The sequence below is a fragment of the Tenrec ecaudatus genome, chromosome 1 (assembly GCF_050624435.1).
Source record: "Tenrec ecaudatus isolate mTenEca1 chromosome 1, mTenEca1.hap1, whole genome shotgun sequence".
Lineage (NCBI taxonomy): Eukaryota > Metazoa > Chordata > Mammalia > Afrosoricida > Tenrecidae > Tenrec > Tenrec ecaudatus.
This window is the reverse complement of record NC_134530.1, coordinates 12218563-12237535: the sequence shown is the minus strand read 5'-3', so window position 1 is coordinate 12237535 and position 18973 is coordinate 12218563. Positions and strand designations below refer to the sequence as shown.

The 18973-nt window shown below is 57.1% G+C and overlaps 2 protein-coding genes across 3 annotated transcripts in view; one reads left to right on the top strand and one right to left on the bottom strand.

The window, feature by feature from the left end:
* Positions 1-334: 334 nt before the first annotated feature.
* Positions 335-10023, bottom strand: RDH8 (retinol dehydrogenase 8). The gene is made up of 6 exons (XM_075546601.1): positions 9892-10023; positions 5366-5527; positions 4611-4790; positions 3579-3672; positions 2812-2995; positions 335-2684 (listed from the first exon to the last, which is right to left on the bottom strand). The coding sequence occupies exons 1-6, from the start codon at positions 9992-9994 to the stop codon at positions 2460-2462; spliced, it is 948 nt and encodes a 315-aa protein (XP_075402716.1). The 5' UTR covers positions 9995-10023; the 3' UTR covers positions 335-2459.
* A 1594-nt stretch (positions 10024-11617) lies between these two features.
* Positions 11618-18973, top strand: part of COL5A3 (collagen type V alpha 3 chain) — a 40889-nt gene continuing 33533 nt past the window's right edge. Inside the window, exons 1-6 of one of the 2 annotated variants that reach the window (XM_075546587.1) lie at positions 11618-11841; positions 16214-16372; positions 16455-16647; positions 16728-16884; positions 17979-18083; positions 18523-18669. In XM_075546587.1, coding sequence (XP_075402702.1) covers positions 11754-11841; positions 16214-16372; positions 16455-16647; positions 16728-16884; positions 17979-18083; positions 18523-18669 — 849 coding nt within the window. In that variant the 5' untranslated portion in view covers positions 11618-11753. Of the gene's footprint in view, positions 11842-16210; positions 16373-16454; positions 16648-16727; positions 16885-17978; positions 18084-18522; positions 18670-18973 lie in introns of both variants that reach the window. The other variant, XM_075546578.1, reaches the window with a different exon arrangement.

Sequence of the window (18973 nt, the reverse complement as noted above, 5' to 3'; positions counted from 1 at the left end):
TTTGTGAGATGGAGGAGGACTTTGTGGATTGGTATTGGACATATGGGTTAATGGGTTAATAGACTTGTGGGCTTGGGCAGCACTGGGTTGGGATATTTTCTTGATGTGCACTTAACCTTTATATAAAACTCTCTCTTAGACATGAGTTTCTGTGGATTTGTTTCTCTAAAGTACCCAGACTAACACAGTCTAATTATTGTCCTCTCTGTGTGTCAATGTAAGGGCCCCAATAAAAGTATTTAATTAAAAAAGTCAAAAAAATCTGTTAGAAATGTAGATGAAAATCATGCACCAAAACACTCACCATTTTGAAGTGTTTAATGTAGTCACAAGGTTAACTATCACCCCATGATCTAACTTCACATATTTCTTTCACGGGTGTTCCAACATTACTTCAAAAACCCAACGTGGCCGGGAGGGGAATCGAGTCGGATGGAAGGGAGGGAGGACATGCCTTGATAGAAAATACCAGGCAAACAATTGCACCCATGATCTCTGCAGAGACTGAAGGGCATCTTTTTCTAGGGTCCCAGACTCAGTTTCCCTTTTCCTACACCCAGTTGCTGTTGAGTCAGCTCAAACTCACGGTGACCCCAGATGTGTCACAATAGAACAGTGTGCCCTTAGGATTTCAATGACTGATGTTCTTTGGAGGTGAAGGTAGATTGCCAGCTCTGTCTTCGGTTCTGTTTTGCATAGATTTGAACCGCCAACCTTTCTGTTAGCCATCGGTTTGCACCACCCAGGAAACCCTTAAAGTGTGTCACGGACTTTGGCTCTTGGACATACCTTGGCTCAATGCCCAGCCCTCCTCATTCAGCTCTGCAGTCTCACTCGCCACCCGCTACGCCTTGGGCTCTTCCGCTGTGAACTAGGGCGCTCACGCTGCCTCCATCTCTGTGGTAGTTGGACGATTCTCTGTCAACTTGATTATGTTTGACCGTGTAGAGGTGGGCTCTAACCTGTCAATCAGGTCACAGGCCCAATGATAGCTACCTGGGGGTGTGGCCTTCTTATAAGAAGGACCCTGGGAGCCTCCCACTCTCTCTACTCCTTCACCTTCCTCCTTACTGGGCCTCTGCGTCCCTGCCTGCGGGGGCGGCCCCATGTGGACCTCCACCTGGAGGACTGTCGGTGTTCTGCCATTTTTCCACCAAACGACTCTGCTCCCACTAGTCTGCGAGCTCCCTGTTTCCAGCTTCACCTCCCTGCGTCATCTGCCGGCAGCTCTGTGTGCCTGAAGAGGGCCCTGGCTAGCATGGGACCTATTGACTCCAGTCGGCCTGGGCTGGGATGCCTTCCTGATACAGGATTACGTCTTGATTGGAAACTTTTTCTGACACAGCCGTAAGTGCCACCAGATGTGTTTCTCCAGCATCTAGACGACCCAGCCTAACACAATCTCACAGGGATGAGACGACATCAAGGACGAATCCTTCTCCCAGAGCTTGGCAGTCAGATGAGGCAGCTGGACATTGACCCGCACAGAATTCTCGGGGGACCTGACAGGGTGAAGGGGGCTCGGTGTGTGGTCTCCCCACTGCCATCCTCAGTCACCAGGGCCCACTGGCTTCCAGTCTTCGAAAGAGACCCAGGAAACGTGGGGGTGCCATCTTTGGCTTTCATTTTCACTTAAATAGAAGAAACAAGACTTGGTTGAACAATCAATAGAAGCGTTGCTCATTGCTGGTGTGTGTGCAAACACAATTCGCTGATGGAGATGCGTGCCTGGGAAGCTGGGGACCCCTTGGTGGCCCAGCTCTGGGTGTCTGTTCAAGTGACAAGGCTGTTGGGTTCATCCCTGTATCCTCAACACACACACACACACACACACACACACACACACACACACACACACCAAACAAAAAAACCACTGTCACTGTCATTGAACCAACTCTGGCTCACAGTGACCCTTTAAGACAGGGCAGAACATCTCCTGTAGGTTTTCAAGACTGTAACTCTCTAAAGGAGTAGAAAGCCTCATCTTTTCCCCAGGGAGCAGCTGGTGGTTTTGAACGGCTGACCTTGCTGTGAGCAGCCCAACCGTGACTCACCAGGCCACCCTCCTGCACTCCCAGGTCCAGCATAATGAGGACATGAGGTTGAATGAAGCAGTCTACCTTCTCCTTCAGGGATCAGTGGGCCATGCCTCCTCCTCCAGGAAGCCTCCCTTGCCTTCCAAGACACAGCCTGGGGCTCCTGCTTCAGCATCCTCAATTCTGGATCTCAGGGTCTGTCTCACCACTGGCCGGGAACCTGTGTGCACCTGGCGAGGGATCTGCTGCGAGCTGAGGGTGCTATGGTGGTGGTGGGGGGGGTGTCTCAGTAGATCCCCCAGTACTGAGCAGGTCTGGCATGGTTTGCTGAACAAATGTGAATGAGCGAACAAATGAACGAAAGACGGCAGAGAGAGAGCCGTGGACGCAAACCCGGCTACTCAGGAGTTGGAGAACAGTTGGCTACCGCTGCTCCCCAGGCCCCACCCGGTCCCGCGGGCAGCCGCAGGCCAGGCACTGCAGGCCGAAGTGGAGCAGGCGCGGCCAGCGGAAGAGCAGGCTGTGAGCGGTTCGCACGTACAGGCGGCCCGAGGGGTCAGCGGCTTTGAGCGCCGTCAGCGGGGTGTAGCGGGCGTTGGTCTGGCGGCGCAGGGGTGGTCTGCTGGCGCCGATGACCTTGACGATGGCCTGTGGGGCGGAGCCCAGCTCCATGAGACCCAGGGAGGGGAGGTGGATTGAGCAGGGCGGGGCCCTCCACATCTGAGCCACTTCTTGGGGTTCTGGGCACCCCCCCCCTATGCTCCCTCCCACTCACCTTCACCACCACCTGCGGGCTCTGTCCCACTGATCGGAAGAGCTCCTGGGAGGCGGGGAGGTAGAGGTCCTGGAAGTAGCTCAGGGTGTCCGCGTCAGTGCCTGGGAAGTCTGCCCTGGCCACTTGCTCCAGGAGCTTCCCCTCAAAGTCAGTGGCCACGGGGCCCGGCTCCACCAGGGAGATGCTGGCGGGGTCGGAGGATGGGTGGGTGGCCAGGTATTCGATGCCCCCCACTTCTCCCAGTGTTAGTCTGTCCCTTCTTTCTGTGTCTTCCGCTACCTGCCCTCCACCCTCTCCACGGCCTCTCTTCCCCATGTTGCTCCACCCCACCAGTGCCTCAACGTCCCCACAGTGTCCCACGCTTCTGCGGCCTCTCACTCACTGTCCTGAGTCAAGTCTGACTCACCACGACCCAATGGAACAGAGCAGCAGTAAGGGCCCCTGTTTCCATTGAGACTATAACAGTTATTTCTCCCGAGGGGCAGCTGCTGGTGGTTTCCAACCACTGACCGTGTGGTCAGAGACCCAACACATAACCCACGTAGCCAGGGCACCGCCTTGATTTCCCCACATGGTCCCAGCTTCCCTCACCCCCTCCACTGTCTTCCTGCCTGTTTCCATTTCTCCTCCACTGCCTCTGTTCTTCCTCATTGCCCCCCACTTCCCCCTCCCTTTACCATCGCTCAGTTTACCCCTTCCTCTCCCTATTTCCCCCTCTCCCCTTATTGCCCCCCACTTCCCCGCCAAGGCCCAAGGCCCTGCCTCACAAGATGTTGAACTGCAGCAGCTGGATGGCCAGACTCTCGCAGAAGCCCTCCAGGGCAAACTTGGAGGCAGCGTAGATGTCGTTGAACATGACACCTGAGAGAATTGAGGAGATGAAGGTGCTTTGGGTGGTGCGGCCCTTGGGAGACAGTGCAAAGGGGATTTGGGGCTCAGAATGAGGGCATGTTTGGGGCCATGGGGCATCTGGCATCATGGGATTGGAGCAAAGGGGGTGTAAAGATGAACTTGTCTTGGAGTGCTAGGTGTCATCTCCTCACAGTAGTGCTCCACCTGCCTTCAGCTCAGGAACCCCGGCCCCCTTTTGCTGCCCTCTTCTAAGTTCTTGGGACCACTTAGCCATGGATGGGAACCCTGAAAGGCAGACCACACTCATCAGGGCCCTTGGCAATCCTTGCTGAGCAGTGACTATGGCCCTGAGATCAGGAAGTGAGCCAAAGGGTGGGGCCGAGCAGATGGAACTTCTACCTGACCAGAGGATTCCTTAGGGAACTGCTGAGGAGAGGACAGATTGTGAGGAATTTCGAAGGGCGGGACCAGACTCTAGGGAATTTCAGGGCAGGGAGTCTAGAGGGTTCCAGACTGAAAGACCAGAAGCCTGGTTGACAAATAGGGAGTTTCCATAGCAGACATGGTTTCCAGGGCAGACATCATTAATTAATCGCTGCTCTCTTTTTCTGTTCCCAGAGTTTAAAATCTGACCATTTCTGGCATCTGGTGGGAGGCATTTGGTGAGGAGTTTCAGGAGCAGGAGTTCTGATCATTCCTTTGGATTGGGGAGAACGGGTGGGAGAGATTTTCAGCATTCATACCACCACTGCCTAGTCCTACACCATGACAGACATAGCGAATCTATCCCAGAACTTCTTCCTGTGAGGTTCACAATCTTTCTCAACTCAATTCTCTAAGTTTGTTTTGAGTATGAATGAACTAAAAGCTATTTGCCAGCCTTCCAGCCTGGGGAGGGGGAAGCATGGAGAGGAGCAAGGCTGCCCAGTGTTGACCCTGCAGCTCACCCTGCAGCCCCATGACACTGCTGACCACCACGATGTGGCCCTGTCGCCTTCGCTTCATGCCAGGAAGTACAGCTTTGACCAGACGCACAGCCCCGAAAAAGTTGGTCTCAAAGACGTTCTTCATGTCAGCTATGCTAAGCCCCTCCAGGGGACCCACCAGGCCCACTCCAGCATTATTCACTAGAGTCGGAGGGGGAGGGGGGGAAAAGGGAAAAGCCAAGAGTCACTTTGAAGTATCCCCAACCCTTCCAATGTCTCCCTTGTAGCACTCTCTGAGTTACCCTGGCCCTACTCCAAGCCCAGGACCATTGGAGGATGGGCAAATGCAGAGGCCTGATGATCTTAAACCTTTAACATTCCTTAGAGGGTACGCAGAGCACTGTGGGGGGCAGAAGGGCCACTGGGAACAGCATCTCCTTCGATGCATGAGCCATTCAGCTCTGACCCCAAAATGCATTCATAGAGCCACACCCTCCCCCCTCAGAAGACAGCTTAGGGACCATGAGTTATTTCTTCCCCATGCCGTCTTACCCAAGTGACTCATCAAAGTCATTTTCCCAACCAGAGAAATTCTATCCAATTAGCTCCATCCCACCCCAGGTCTGAGTTTATTGCTAATGTCCCTAGCTGACTAATTGGTGCCCCGGACTCTTGACCATGGCCTTGTCATACACCAGGAGTGACCTTGCTGTGAAGAGGGTCTATGTTTTGCCTAGGGTGGGGGGCGAGCGACCCCAGGGACTGAAGAGCCTCACCCAGCACGTCCACCTGCCCTCCCTGGATGCTGCTGAGACACTGAGCCACGGACTCATCGCTGCACACATCCAGCTGGGCCACGGTGAGGGTCTTCCCCAGAGTCTCCCCAGCAGCATCTTCCAGCATCCCCTTCTTTCCCAGGTCTCTCATGGTGGCCACCACTGGGGACAGAGAGCAAAGCCGGGGCAGGCATCAAGCATCTTTCCCCTTTGTGTGGACTTGCGCATGTCTGTGAGTTTTGACATACAGCCACAGAAGGACGGGAGCTCACATGCTCATGCACTTCCATTCAGTGCATGTCCACAGATGCACACTGGTGTAGACACAACCACATGTACCTCCACTCCATCCATTTGTCCATCCATCCAATCAACGTTCATTGAGCATCTCCCACTCACCGGGTCAGATTCTAGGGGCCTGAGACTATTACAGGAAATTAATTTGCCCAAGTTTCCACCCTCCTGGAATCCATACCCGAATGAATGAGACAGTAAAATAAATAAATGTGGAGCATATGGTCACGAGTGAAAATATGCACACATGCTTAGTCAACATACATGTGCACACAGATGTGAATAGCTACAGCTACACCGTCAGTATTAGCTCCCACTTATTGAATATCTACTATGTGCCAGGCACCGCGATATGCACTTTTCTCAGCAAGACAGCATTTATTCCTGGGCTGCGGGCCACAAGGTCAGCAGTTCCAAACCAGCGGTTGCCCCATGGGAGAAAAAGGAGGATTTCTACTCCAGAGAAGAGTTGCCGTCTCAGAAATCCACGGGGGCAGTTCTGCCCTGTGCTCTAGGGTCACTAAGAGCCAGAATCAACTCAATGGTAGGAGTGTTGAAAACCCTAAATGCTAAGTCACAGGTTTATTTTGCAAAGAGGACCCCACAACTCTCCCACCCTGCTTGCTCTTTTAGAACTCGGCCACTCCCCCGTTGAGATGTGGCATCACATGGCCTTCTTCTCCTTGACTCTTGGGACTAGCTAGGAAACAGTAGACTATTGTAGCACTGGTGGCTGCTGAGGCTAAGTCAGAGAAGGTGCTACAGTTTCTGCCTGGCTCCGTGGAGCACACACGCTTACAAATCTTCAGCCAGCATGACTGTTCTGAAGCCACCATGCTGCAAGGAAGCCCAAGCTAACCAGGCAGAAAGATCCCAGGGACAAGCCCTGCGTTTACAGGAAGGGAGAGTGGTGGGGCCTAAGAACGCCCCTTATTCTAGCTGCAGCCATTGACCCTGAGCCAGAACCACACTGCTGAGCCCTTCCTTCCTGAGCTCACAGAAAGTGTGCTAGTGAAAAAAATGGTCGTAGATTCACACACACACACACACACATACACACACACACACACCCCCCTATAGTGATAAAACCATATGAGGTCCTCATGAACCCTGGTGGTGCTGTGGGTTAGGCATTGTGTTGCTAACCATAAGACCCCACGTGGTCCACCCCTCCAGGCACCCCAGGGGAGAAAACTGAGGCTCTCTCCAGCCCTAAAGATTCACAGGCTTGGAAACTCCGTGTAGCCTTGCTATGAGGTGGAATCGACTCTGTGGCAGTGGGCTTAGGGGATGCAAACAGTTTGCCCTTGACTGCTAGTCAAGAGGTTAGTGCTTTGAAACTACGCCGAAGTACAGGGCCAAATAAGCCCTGGTAAGCTGAAACCATCAAGATGAACTCGCTGCCATCGAGCTGATCCTAACTTACAACGGCCCCACTGGGCAGGAGGACTTCTGTGGGTTTCTGGGACTGTAAGCCTTGACCGAAGTAGAAAGCCTCATCTTTCTCCCTCAGAGTGGCTGGTGGTTTCGAACTGCTGACCTTTTGGGTTATTAGCCCAGCACATCACCCACTACACTCCTACCCAGATGACAGCCACCAGCCCCGTGTGGAGCAGGTTCACCCTGCAGTCCAGCGTATTATGGGTTGGAATTGCCTCTATGGCAGCCCACAGCACACTATGTGGCATTTCACTACTTTTTTCACGGTGCCATCCTGTGACACGATTGACCCCGTACAGTCCCATCAAGGCCACTATCCACTTCCCCATGGGGTTCATCACCCCAAGCTAACACTAGGTGCCCCTTCGGCGGCAAGCCCACACTTCTCACGCCTCACCCCACCAGTTGTTTCTATGCCTTGGCCTCATCTAGATGCTTGGTAGAAGGGACGTGAAATAAAGGAAGGCCCTTGACAGGATGGATGGACACGGTGGCTGCAATGACGGGCTCACACCTAAGAACAGTGGTGAGGCGGGTGCAGGACCGGGCCGTGTCTCCTTCTGTTGTCCCTGCGGTCACTGCGCGCCAGAACCAACACCTAACAACAACAACGACAACAACGGCATTTTATACAAGTGAGATCCCCAAGTACTTGTTCTGTTTGTGTTTGACTGACTCACTCAGCTGCATAACGTGAGGCTCATCCGCATCACGGCACGCATCATCCACCGGGATGGGCATTCTCTGATGACTGCCCCGTCGCATGGCTGTGGCATGCCATGTTTACCCCGCCTTCTGCTTCACAGGCCTCCTTGCGGCAGTTTTCATGATTAATAACGTTGCAATTTCTAACTGTCTGAAGCCATACATCTCCCCCCCCAAAAAAAGTTTCATTGCCAAGTAATTTACATATCATATAATTCGATAGTTCAATCATTCCATCGTCCCAAGGAGAATTGTACAATCACCCTGGCATCAATTTTAGAGCACCCCCCCCCGCCCCGTGATTAAATCACCTTGAGGGTGAGTTATGCAATTACAATCCATTTTAATGCTCCCGCTCCCCTCCCATCTTCATTCTTTACCCCTGAAATCCCCTGTCCCCTCCCTGTCATCCGCCCCCCACCCCTGTAGTCCCTGTTAAGCCACACATCTTGTTGCCCTGCAAGAGCACCCAGGACAGGGACAGTTATCCCCATTGGACAAAGGGAGACTTGAAAAAACAAACACACAAACAAATCAGACTCATCGCCATCAAGGTGCGTCAGACTCATAGTGACTCCGTTGGATGGAGCAGAACCACCCGTATGGGTTTCCGAGACCAGTGCCTACATGGTGGATGCTAATCGCCAGGTGCGAAGTTCAAACCCACCAGCCGCTCTACAGAGAGAGTAATAATCCTGAAAGCATTACCACGACCCACTGGGACAGCTGTGCCTTATCGCCTAGCGTCGCTGTGAGTGGGAATCGACATGATGGCAGCATGTTGAACTCTTCACGGCAACAGAGCATCTCGTCTTTCTCCCTCGGAGCCGCTGGTGGCGTCAGAGAGGCGGGGGTTAGCAGCCCAGTGCGTCCTCGCCAGTTCACTGATAGCAAGTGTTGGGCCGGAGATTTGAACCTCGTTCTGTCCTCGTGGGGAGCCCACACTCTCTAGTGAGGCATTACCACGCACGCACACTCGCAGACCCCCCAGACCTCCCCCGGTGCAAGCCCCGACCCCCACCTTGAGGGAGCACACACAACACCAAGCGCAGCTGGCATCCAGTGTGCCAGCCTCGTCTGGCCCACCAGTGCGGGGAGAGATGGAATGGAGACCATGGATGGCCACAGGCGGTGGGGGCTCCCGCCTTGGGGGGCTGGGCTGCCTGGATTCGCACCCCAGCTCTTTCCAGCTTGGTGATTTTGAGCAAGTGCCTTGGGCAGTTTGTGCCCCCATTCCCTCATTGCTAAAAGGGGCCAAAGGGCAGTGCCCACTTCCAAGAGCCAGGCCAGGATGAAAAGGCACTGGGCGAACGGCATCCCATAACAGTTTCCCAACCCCATCTGCTCGTCCCGCAGGGAGACACGGGGACGCCTCTTAGCCAGAGGGCTGAGAGCAGTGGCCTTGCCAACTGGGACCAGCGCCTCACCCCCAGCAGGGGTGTTTCTCAGGAAACAGCCCTTTGCACACTTCACACTCCCGCTGCCCTGGGTCAAGGGCTCTCACGCTTTAGGGGTGCAGGTCAGGGCAGTGAGCTGCCGGAGGTCAAATCCTTGAGGCCCCAACATCAGAGCCACCTAAGAGGCTTAGGTGGGAGCTGAGGGCGGGTGCGTGCTCGTGCTGACAGGGAGAGGCTTCCAGCTGGAGTAGGCTCCAATGAAATCTTTCCGGGGGAAGCCTTTGGAGCCAACCGCCCTTCTAAAAATAGCCCCTTACCCCCTCCCCCCGCCCCCCATCCCTTTCCCCGCCCCGGCTGTATTTGACTTTTAGCACTTATTACTGCCAGACACATTCTCACTCGTTCTGATTCGTCTCCTCTCTGTCCGTTAGTTGCACGCCACCTTTCCCCAGGGCAGGGCCTTTGGGCCATTCGCAAGCTCTGCCCGCAGACTGAGACCGGTGCGTTGCACCCAGTAGGTGCTCCAGAAATGAGGGGTCTAGAGAAGGATGGTTCGTGGAGGGAGGGGGAGGGAGGTCTCTGTGGGTCCAGGGGCCAGAAAGACCCGAGGGCCTTTGGGGAAGGCAAACCTAAGGTTCTCTCGAGTCACGCCCGCCTCTGCCCCTCCAGACCCCGCCCCGAGCCCCTTACCCTGGTAGCGCCGCCTCGGGTCCAGGGCCAGCTGCACGGCCAGCTCCAGGCCTAGGCCCGAGGAGCAGCCCGAGATGAGCACGGTCCGCGCCGCCCGGGCCATGGTGATCGCTCTCCCCAGGCTCGTGACTGCGGGGCAGCGCCTGCCTCCCGCTTCCGGAACCCTCCTATTCCCCCCCACCCCACGTCCCCCCATAAGCTGAGCAATCCGCGTTCCAGTGAGCTCCTGGGCAGGATGAAGGGGCCTCTCTGGGCAAGCAGTTAGGTGGGGGAGTCCCTTTTCTTTACTGCACTACCACCCTTTCCTTCCTCTGCCACATTTCTTCTCCCCACCTGCAACGCTGGATCCCGGGGGCTTTTAATGATGACAGCCAGTTATTCAGGACTGGGTCGAGTTTCCGGGGATCAGGGCAAGGAAAGCACCGGGTCTCTACTTCAGAAAGAGGGAAGGAAAGAAGCTGACAGAGGGTGGTCCTACCAGGGACCTTTCAAAGGGCTGAGCAACAAAGTAGTGCTGTCAGTCAGGGACCAGGTTAGACTAGAGGAAGAACTTCCAGGCTGCGCAGGGCAGGGAGTATTTTAGGAGGCGTCCCAGCCTGGGAAGTTCCCAGGAAGGGAGAAGAGGTTGTTTGGGGGAGGTTCCTTCTCCTCCTCACTGGGGACCCCCCACCTCCCCCTCAGGCCAGATGAGGCCCCACCCTCTCTTCTCCAGGGACACAGAGACTCTTTGTCTAAGGAGCTGGAGTCAGGGAGGGAGGTATTGCCGCGTCTCCCCTCTCCCCCCTTTGGGGCGGGTGCAGTTCAGGTCCCGGGACACGCCTGTATCCCTCCCCCCCCTGCACCCCGCTAGCGTGTCTGCGCCTGTTCAATTGTACAGACGGCGCCACTTGACCCCCTGGGGCTCTCCACACTGGGGGGGGGGGCGTCCCAGTGGGGTGAGGGAGTGGTTCTGCCACACCTCAGCGGCAGTAGCCTGATTGGGGGAAGATGCAGTAGCCTGTTTGGGGGAAGATGCAGTAGCCTGTTTGGGGGAAGATCCAGACTCCCCTCGAGGTTGGGGAGCACATGTTACGATTTGGAACTAGGGCCAGACATCCATCCAGTGCCTGAATGGGGGGAAATCAGGGTTGGGGGGTGATTGGAGCGTCCAGAGTTTGGGGTGACCGTAGGAACTGTATTTTGAAATCGGTGATGAAGGATTAGGGATGAGGTCAGGATGGCCAATTCTGTAATTTGGGTTGAGAGATGAGGGCTTCGGTTAAGACTGGGGACCCCAGTGTGCGATTTGGAGTGAGTTAAGAGGTGAGATGGCCAGTGGGGGTGGGGAGACAGGGTGGCTTTGGGGTGAGATTAGTACCTCTTCTTGTGGGGCTCTGGGTCTGGGGTAAGCCGGGCAGATAAGAGTTTGGAGTGAGCCTGGGACCTCCCCCCTCACTTGTATAAAGTGTCCAATGAGTTGGTATAAAGCTGTGTTTCTCATCAGCTGAAGGTTTGAATGAGGCTCGATCCTTCTTTGAGGGGCGTGAGCTCAAAGGGCTTGGGGGTAAGTCTGGAACCCCCAATTCTAGAGTTGAATGGGAGCTGTCTTCCTCCTCCTCCCCTATGGGGTGGGGCAAGGACCGCCCAGCTCCTGGTCCCGGGCGCCACCCCAGCTGGCCAATCAGAGCGCAGCACAAACTTTTCCCAACTCCCTCTCCCGCTGTCTGTCGCCCCCCCACCCCGCCCAGCGGCCCCGCCCCGAGGAGCTGGAGCTCAGGGCGAGGCCGCAGCGGGGTCCCCCGCACTCTTCTGCGGAGCCCGAGTGCAGCGCGACCCCGGAGAAGGGAGGGAGTGCGCCAAGCCCGTGGAGTCGCCGCGCCGCGATGGGGGGCCTCCCCGGTCTGGGCGGCCTGCAGGCCGGCCTCTGCCTGCTGCTGGCCGCGCTGCCCCTGCTGCCCCGGACGCGAGCCGGTGAGTTGCGAGGGAGGCGCGGGGCTCCGGTGCGCGCAGCGTCCGGCGAGCCCTCCAAGGCGGGAGCGGGGGCCTGTGTGTCGCTAGGGACGGCCGTGAGCGAAGTGGGACCGAGTGTGGGACTCTGGGCGACTAGTGGGTGTGGCAGCTGAAGGGGCGGGGAAGCGTGTGGCCCTGGTTCCCTGGGGAAACGAGGGAATGGACGAAATTGATGTGTGTGTGTGTGTGTGTGTGTGTGTGTGTGTGTCCCTGCTAGCAGGACGAGGGCGTCGCTGACCACAGCTGTGGGTGCCTGGCCGAACGAGTGGTTGGGCACTACGGGCGGGCGAGTGTGTGCGGCTCTGACGATAGGAGGGTGCGCGTTGCGGGGTGACTGTGTGTGGGGGGTGGTCGTGACTCGGAGCGGTAACTAATTGCCCCTGAAGGGTGAATGGGTGAGTCCAATGAGGGTGATAAGTCGGGGAGCGTGTCGGGGTCTACTCGGTGGTCAACCACTCCCTTTGCGTCTCGGCTCCCGCATCCTCTCCCTCCTTCGCCCCGCCCCCCGCCCCCGCCCCGCTCCCCAGAGCCGGGATCAGCACCATGGACAGGGCCTCAGGAGGCCCGCGGGCCGCGAGGGGCGAGGCGGGGCGGAGTGCGGGCGGGGGAGGGAGTGGAGTTACTCTCCCCAGCTGCAGGAACCTCGGGTGTTTTTCCCCAGGCATTTCTCATGGGCCCCCCAGGGGTCCCGGGGGCCTCGGGGCGGGTGAGTCAGCGCTGACGCATGCCCAGCTGTGCGAATTTGGCCCCGTGCCCTGGCCCCGCCCCGCAGGGTTCCAGGTGGGGGGCAACTCCGGGTGGGGGTGGCTAGATCACTCAAGATGTTGTTTGAGCAGACTTCCCTAATCTGAAAGACCCCGAATCATTCCCCTCACCCCACCCCAAAAACCCTACAGGCTCATCGACTATCAGCACCACCACTACCACCCCTGCCTTCACCACCTCCCCCTACCCACTCACTCCTCCACCACCACCACCATGCTCACCCTACCACCACTATCAGAACTACCTCCACCACTAACATCGCCACCCCTACCCTCACCATCTCCATCACCACCCTTTACCCACCCCTTCTCCTCCACCACCATCACCACCACTATCACCATTACCTCTACCAATACCGACACCACCATCCACCACCCCCACCCTCACCACCTCACCACCACCCCTTACCCACCACCTCCTCCTCCACCACCACTGCCACTACCACCACCACCCACTCTCTACCATCATCGTCCACCATTTCCACTTTTTCCACAGTTACAACCAACCCGCCCCACCTCCTCCATTCCCACCTCCACTAGCACCCCACCCATCATCCCCACCCTCACCACTTGTACTATCACCACCCACTACCTCTACTACTCCCACCACCACCCTCCTCACCTTCACCACCCATCACCCCTACCCTCACCACCTCCACTCCCACCCTTACAACCTCCACCACCACCGCCATCACATCCTCCTCCTCCTCTACCTCTACCACCTCCTCCACTACCACCCTCACCACTTCCACCACCACCATACCCACCCTTTCTAGATTTCTCTTGAGCCCAGGGAGGTGCTGCCCTTGTGGGTAATTCCAAAGTGCATCAGTGTCCATTCCCACACCCACGTGTCTGTGCAGTCTCAGTCATGCTCTCAGAATTTGAGGCCCCCAGGACGTCAGGCCAACACCATGCTCTGCGCCCACACAACCTCATTTGTCACCCAGCTCATGGTCAGGGGTTTGGGCAACTCTTTCAGGTTCCGACAGACTCCCACGGCACACAGGCAAATAGTCAAAATTCACAGCCAGCCGCCCAGGCCCTGTCTCCACCACAGGCTCACACATTACCACCAACTCCCATCCCAAGTCCCGGACATGGCGGGCACCACTCCAAAAGCCACCCCCGCCCACCCACCGATTCACCACCAGGACCTTCCCTTCTGAGCACACAGCCACATTTTCAGGTAACTGCCCCTAGTCTCACCCACTCACTGCCATGCAGCTGGCCTGGAGAGACCCTGCAGGGTAGAGGGGAGCTACTGCCCAGAGATTGCTGGGCTGTAAATCTTTACGGGGTGGGGTGGGGGAGGGGTTCTGCAGACAGCCCCACTGTTCTTCTGAGGAGGGTCTGGTGGTTTCAAGCTGCAGATCTTTCGGTTAGCAGCCACCAGGGCTCTTGGACCTCAGCACCAGGTCAAAGACGTTGGTACATTACCTGGTACAAAGACCATGTCACATTGGTGCATTACCAAGCCATCTGCCCAGCCATTCCCTGGCTCTTTCAGATCCACATATCCTTCACGACCTCATACAACAGCGTACATGTGCACATACCATCACCCCCCACACACACTCATTCACACCTATGTGCTCCCACACACCTGGGGACTACCAGTCATGTTACATCTTGGCCGGCCTCCCTCCACATCTCAGGTCCAACCCGGAGTCTCTGGGGTGGGGGTGGCCAGGACAAGGGCCGGTCTGTGGGGGAAGGGCAGCTGGGTCCTTGACAGACCCCTCCCCACACACACCCCCTTTGGCCCTTCAAGCAGAGCTCAATGCCTCTTGTGTGTCTCCTTGTCACCGAGCCAGCGACGGGAAGAAAGGGCAGTCAGTCTCTGAAAGGTCACTTCAGAAGGGGACACAAGACTGAAGCAGGAGGCATTTAGGGTAGAGGCTGGGCAGGACTTGTTGCGTGCAAATGAGCAGAGGGTGAGGGGAAGACCCTTTCTGACTACAGCGAGGCCAGAACCTGGGTCGGGAGAGCCTGGGAGAGTCACGCTGGGCCAGGTCATGGATCAGAAGATGGTTCCAAGGGGAGTGACCCTTGTGGTTAGCAGAGCCTGGGAGCCCAGATCTCAGCCCCAGGGGGCTCTAACCTAAATGTCTCTTAATGATAGCCCAGCCTCAGAGTAAGCAATTAGAGATTGGGCCTGGTGCAGGGAGGGGGGTGAGGGGAGTAGGGGTGCTGAGGCCCAGAGACAGAAGCGTGCAGAGACAGGGATGGAAGAGCCAGGGAGACACAGAGGGCTGCGGGGAGGTCAAGTCTGGACAGACCAACAGTGAAACGGGGAAGAGAGAGGAGGGGGAGGAAGTGGGGAGAGAAGAGAGAACAAACAAGGGGCTTGGGGGCAAGAGGGAGCCCCCGCTCTTGTGGGCGGGGCTGGAAGCGTCTGGAGAATGACCAGCCTGATTCACGAAGAGCTGAGATGGGGTCCCTCATCTGAACCCCCGTCACCCCCAAGTCTGACTCCCCTCCGCCCCGGGCTCCCCATGGTGAGGTCAGCAGAGCCACCTCCAGGGGTGAAGTCATGGCAGATTCTGCAGAAGCTGGCTCTTGCCAGGAGGCTGGGTCAGGGGGTCAGTGGGCCAGAAGATCTGTGGGTGAAGCCAGGATTGGGCAGGGGCTCTAGGCCCAGGGGAAGCCCCCCTCCCCCCGCCCCTGCCTGAGCCATGTGGTTCCATTTAGTGCTGACCTGGCTGCCTGGAGCTAGGCTAGGGGGCTGGCTGGCCTGGACTCGGGGCCTGGTTGGGCTAAGCCCATTCTTTCCTTTGCTGGGCTGAGAGAGGAGATCAGAGGAAGGAAGTCAAAGGGTTATCAGAGAGGCAGCCAGGAGGAGGAGGTCCCAGGCTAGCCAGACAGAGGAGACTGGTCCCCAGGTGAGGGAGGAGGTCAGTGGGCACTCAGAGAGAAGTCGGAGGAAGGAGGTCAAAGGGGAGGGCCTGAGGGAGAATCGGGTGCCCACCAGCAAGACCAGAGAGGATGGTCCCACAGGGAGGCAGTCTGACTGAAGTGGCAGTGGTGGGGCTGTCCTAGGCAGGAGTTCAGGCGGAGGAGGTCCTAGGTAGAAAGAAATTCAGAGGGAGGAGGCAAGAAGAAGGAGGAGGAGGATGAGGGGGGAGGGAAGAGCAAGCTTAGGAAGCCCCTCCTCTCAGAGAGCGAGTTCCCTCTGGCCTTGGGGCTGGTGGAGGTGGGGGAGGGCAGGGGGGAAAGGAGCCCCAGAGAGCCGTTGCGGGGGAGTGGGGAGTTGGGGACAATCAGCACTGGGGCTCTGGCCAGGAAGCTTTGATTCATCCTAGAACTAGGTCAGCTTTTTTTTTCCCCCTTCTCACCAAAAACCAAGGGAAAAAAAAAACAAAACAGGAGTCAACAGTCTGATGAGGCCGGAACAGCTGTGGAGCGGGGAGGGGGCTGGGTGCCTGTCCCAGGCCTGTTTCTTCCCCCTGCGCCACAAGCACGGAGAGGGACTGACATCCCCCCCACCCCCACCTTCTGCCAAGCCAGAGCCATTCATGTGGAGTCTGGTCTTGCTCAAAGTGCCTCCCCCCCCACCTCTACAGCAGACCCTGTGGATGTGCTGAAGGCTCTGGGCATGCGTGGGGGCCAGGCTGGGGTCCCCGAGGGGCCTGGATTCTGCCCTCAGAGGACCCCTGAGGGTGACCGGGCATTCAGGGTGGGCAAGGCCAGCCCACCCAGTGTCCCTACGTGGGAGCTCTTCCCAGGTGAGTCAGGGTGGGAGGGGCTGGGGCCATCGTGGGAGTATGGTCAGGTGGCCTGAGCTCTCTCTTCCCTTCCACCCACCAGATGGCACCTTTCCTGAGAACTTCTCTGTGCTGGCCACTCTGCGGGGCCGGCCAGCCAGCAGCCCCACCATGCTGGTGTCCATTTACAATGCGCATGGGGCCAGGCAGCTGGGACTGGTGCTGGGGCCAGGGCTGGGCCTCCTAGGTGACACTTCCAGTCCTCTCCCCCAACAGGTCAACCTCACAGATGGCAGGTGAGTGCAGGGAGGTCAGGGGCCAAAAGAGGGTCAGGAGGTCGGGGAGAGCACTTCCCACCGAGGCTGTCTGGCTGCAGGTGGCACCGTGTGGCAGTCAGTGTGGATGGCAGGATGGTGACCCTGGTGGCTGACTGTGAACCTCAGCCCCCCACGTGGGGCCCAGGACATCGATCCATCAGCACAGCTGGATTCATGGTGCTGGGGACCCAGGAGCCAGGGGAGGACACTTTTGAGGTACAGGCTCCAAGGTGTGGTGGTGGAAGGAACACAGGCAGAGGGCAGGAGGAGTTCAGACCACATCCTGAATCCGGAGAAGGGACTGGGGGAGGAGAGACCAAGCTTCCACAAAGCTGGGAAACTGAGGCAGGGGGACCCCTGCTGGAGTGTGAGGGCGTGCGGGTGGAGATCCACGGGGCTGCAGGTGGGATGGTGCTCACGGGCTGCAGTGGGAAGTGAAGGCCGTCGGCTGCGTGGCTGGGAGGTGCTGGTGAGGATGGCTGTGGGCTGCCTGTCCACAGTGGGCGCTGTGGTTACGAGGACGGCATGTGACTCTGGGTGTGGGCATGGCACTCAAAGTCTCCAGGTATGGTGTTGGGTGACAGTGGCTGTAGGCGGATGCGTTTCTCGTGTGGTGGTGGCTCCTGCTGATGATGACAGTGTGTGTGTGTGTGTGTGTGTGATTAGTGTGATGTCTAGGAGGCTAGGGACCGCATCTGTCTCATCTCTTCTTCATTCCCAGGCCTTAGAAGGGTATCTGACATATACCGGAGGGAGAAAGTCGTGAGTGATCATGGTCCAGAAGGGGGTCAAAGGGAGGAGGTCAGGGGAGGTGATGGTCAGAGGAGGAGGCTAGAGGGAGGAGATCATTGGTAAAAGTTCAGAAGGGACGGTCGTCAGGAAGAGGAGGTCATGGGTAATCATGATGAGAGGAGGAGGCTAGAGGGAGGAGGTCGTAAGTGGAAGTTCAAAGGGAGGTTATCGGAAGGGATGATGGTCAGGAGGAGGAGACCTGGGAGATGAATTGGGACAGAGGAGCACAGCGAGCCCATCCTCCAAGTGAAGCTGACTCTGGGCCTCAGAGAAGGGGCACGTGTGGTCTTGGTGAGACCGATGTTGTGGGGAGAGGTTTGTGCTTGCGATGCTGCGTGATGCTGGTGGGCTCTGTCTTTTCTCCATTTCAGGGGCTAGGGAGATCGCTGTCATGGGGCTACCCTCTCCTTATACTTTGGGAGCCCTGGGTGGGGAAACATCAAGACTTGGAGTTTGGGGGCGCGGGCAGGAATGGGATCCATGTCAGCTTGTGTCCCCCATCCTCCTCCCTGATCCAGGGAGATATTCAGGAGCTGCTGATCCACCCAGACCCTCAGGCAGCCTTCCAGGCCTGCGAGCAGTACCTTCCTGGCTGTGACTCACTGGACCCCTCAGCCGCAGCGGTGAGTGAGGGGCTGTGTGGGTTACTGCAGACCCGAGGGTGCAGACGGAGGTGTCCCCTGAACCCTGGCCCCAGGTGTCAGGAAGCAGTGGATTCTGAACCCCAGACAGAAGGCTAAGTAACCTCTGACCCTCCTGCGTGTTCCTTGATCCAGGTCACACACAAAGGAGTGACTGACCTTGGCTGGAATTCATGATTGACCTTGACCCCACGCCACAGGGCTGAGTGAACCCTGGCCCTCTGAACAGAGGAAACAGATTGTGATAAGAATTGTACGAGCCCCCAATAAAATGATTTTAAAAGAAAACCAATAAAAACACAGAAACAGTGCTCTTCTGGCCAACCCTGGCCAGCATGATCCCACCTAGTGGTCCCGGGGGCTTCCTCTGGAGAAGTGACACTGAAGAGAGACCTGGACCTGACTGAGGCTTGCTTTCCAGCCTCTCCAGGGTGAGCCAGGAACCTCCGCTCCCCGAAAGAAGGGGAAGGGGAAGAAGAAAGGCCGAGGTCGCAAGGGGAAGGGCAGGAAGAAGAAGAACAAGGACATTACGACCTTAAGTCCAACTCCTGCGTCCCTGGAGAACCAGGTAAAGCGCTGCTGGCCTCTCACTTCTGCCCTGTGACCACCTGACTTCTGACCCCTGATCCCCACTGACCTCTGGTTCCTCATTCCTGGCCTCTACTTCTGGTCTCCAATCTGATTGATGACCGTGTGGGAGCTGGTTCTAGCTTATAAGCTCGCTCACCTTTTCCCACCTCACTTCTAGTCCTGGGGGGGCTAGAGAGAGGGGACTTATTGAGATAAGTATCTGATTGTTAGGGCCTTCTTGGTGGGTGTCCCACTTACAGAGTGTCATTAGCTGGGGGGGCAGGGATGCTGGGTACATTCAT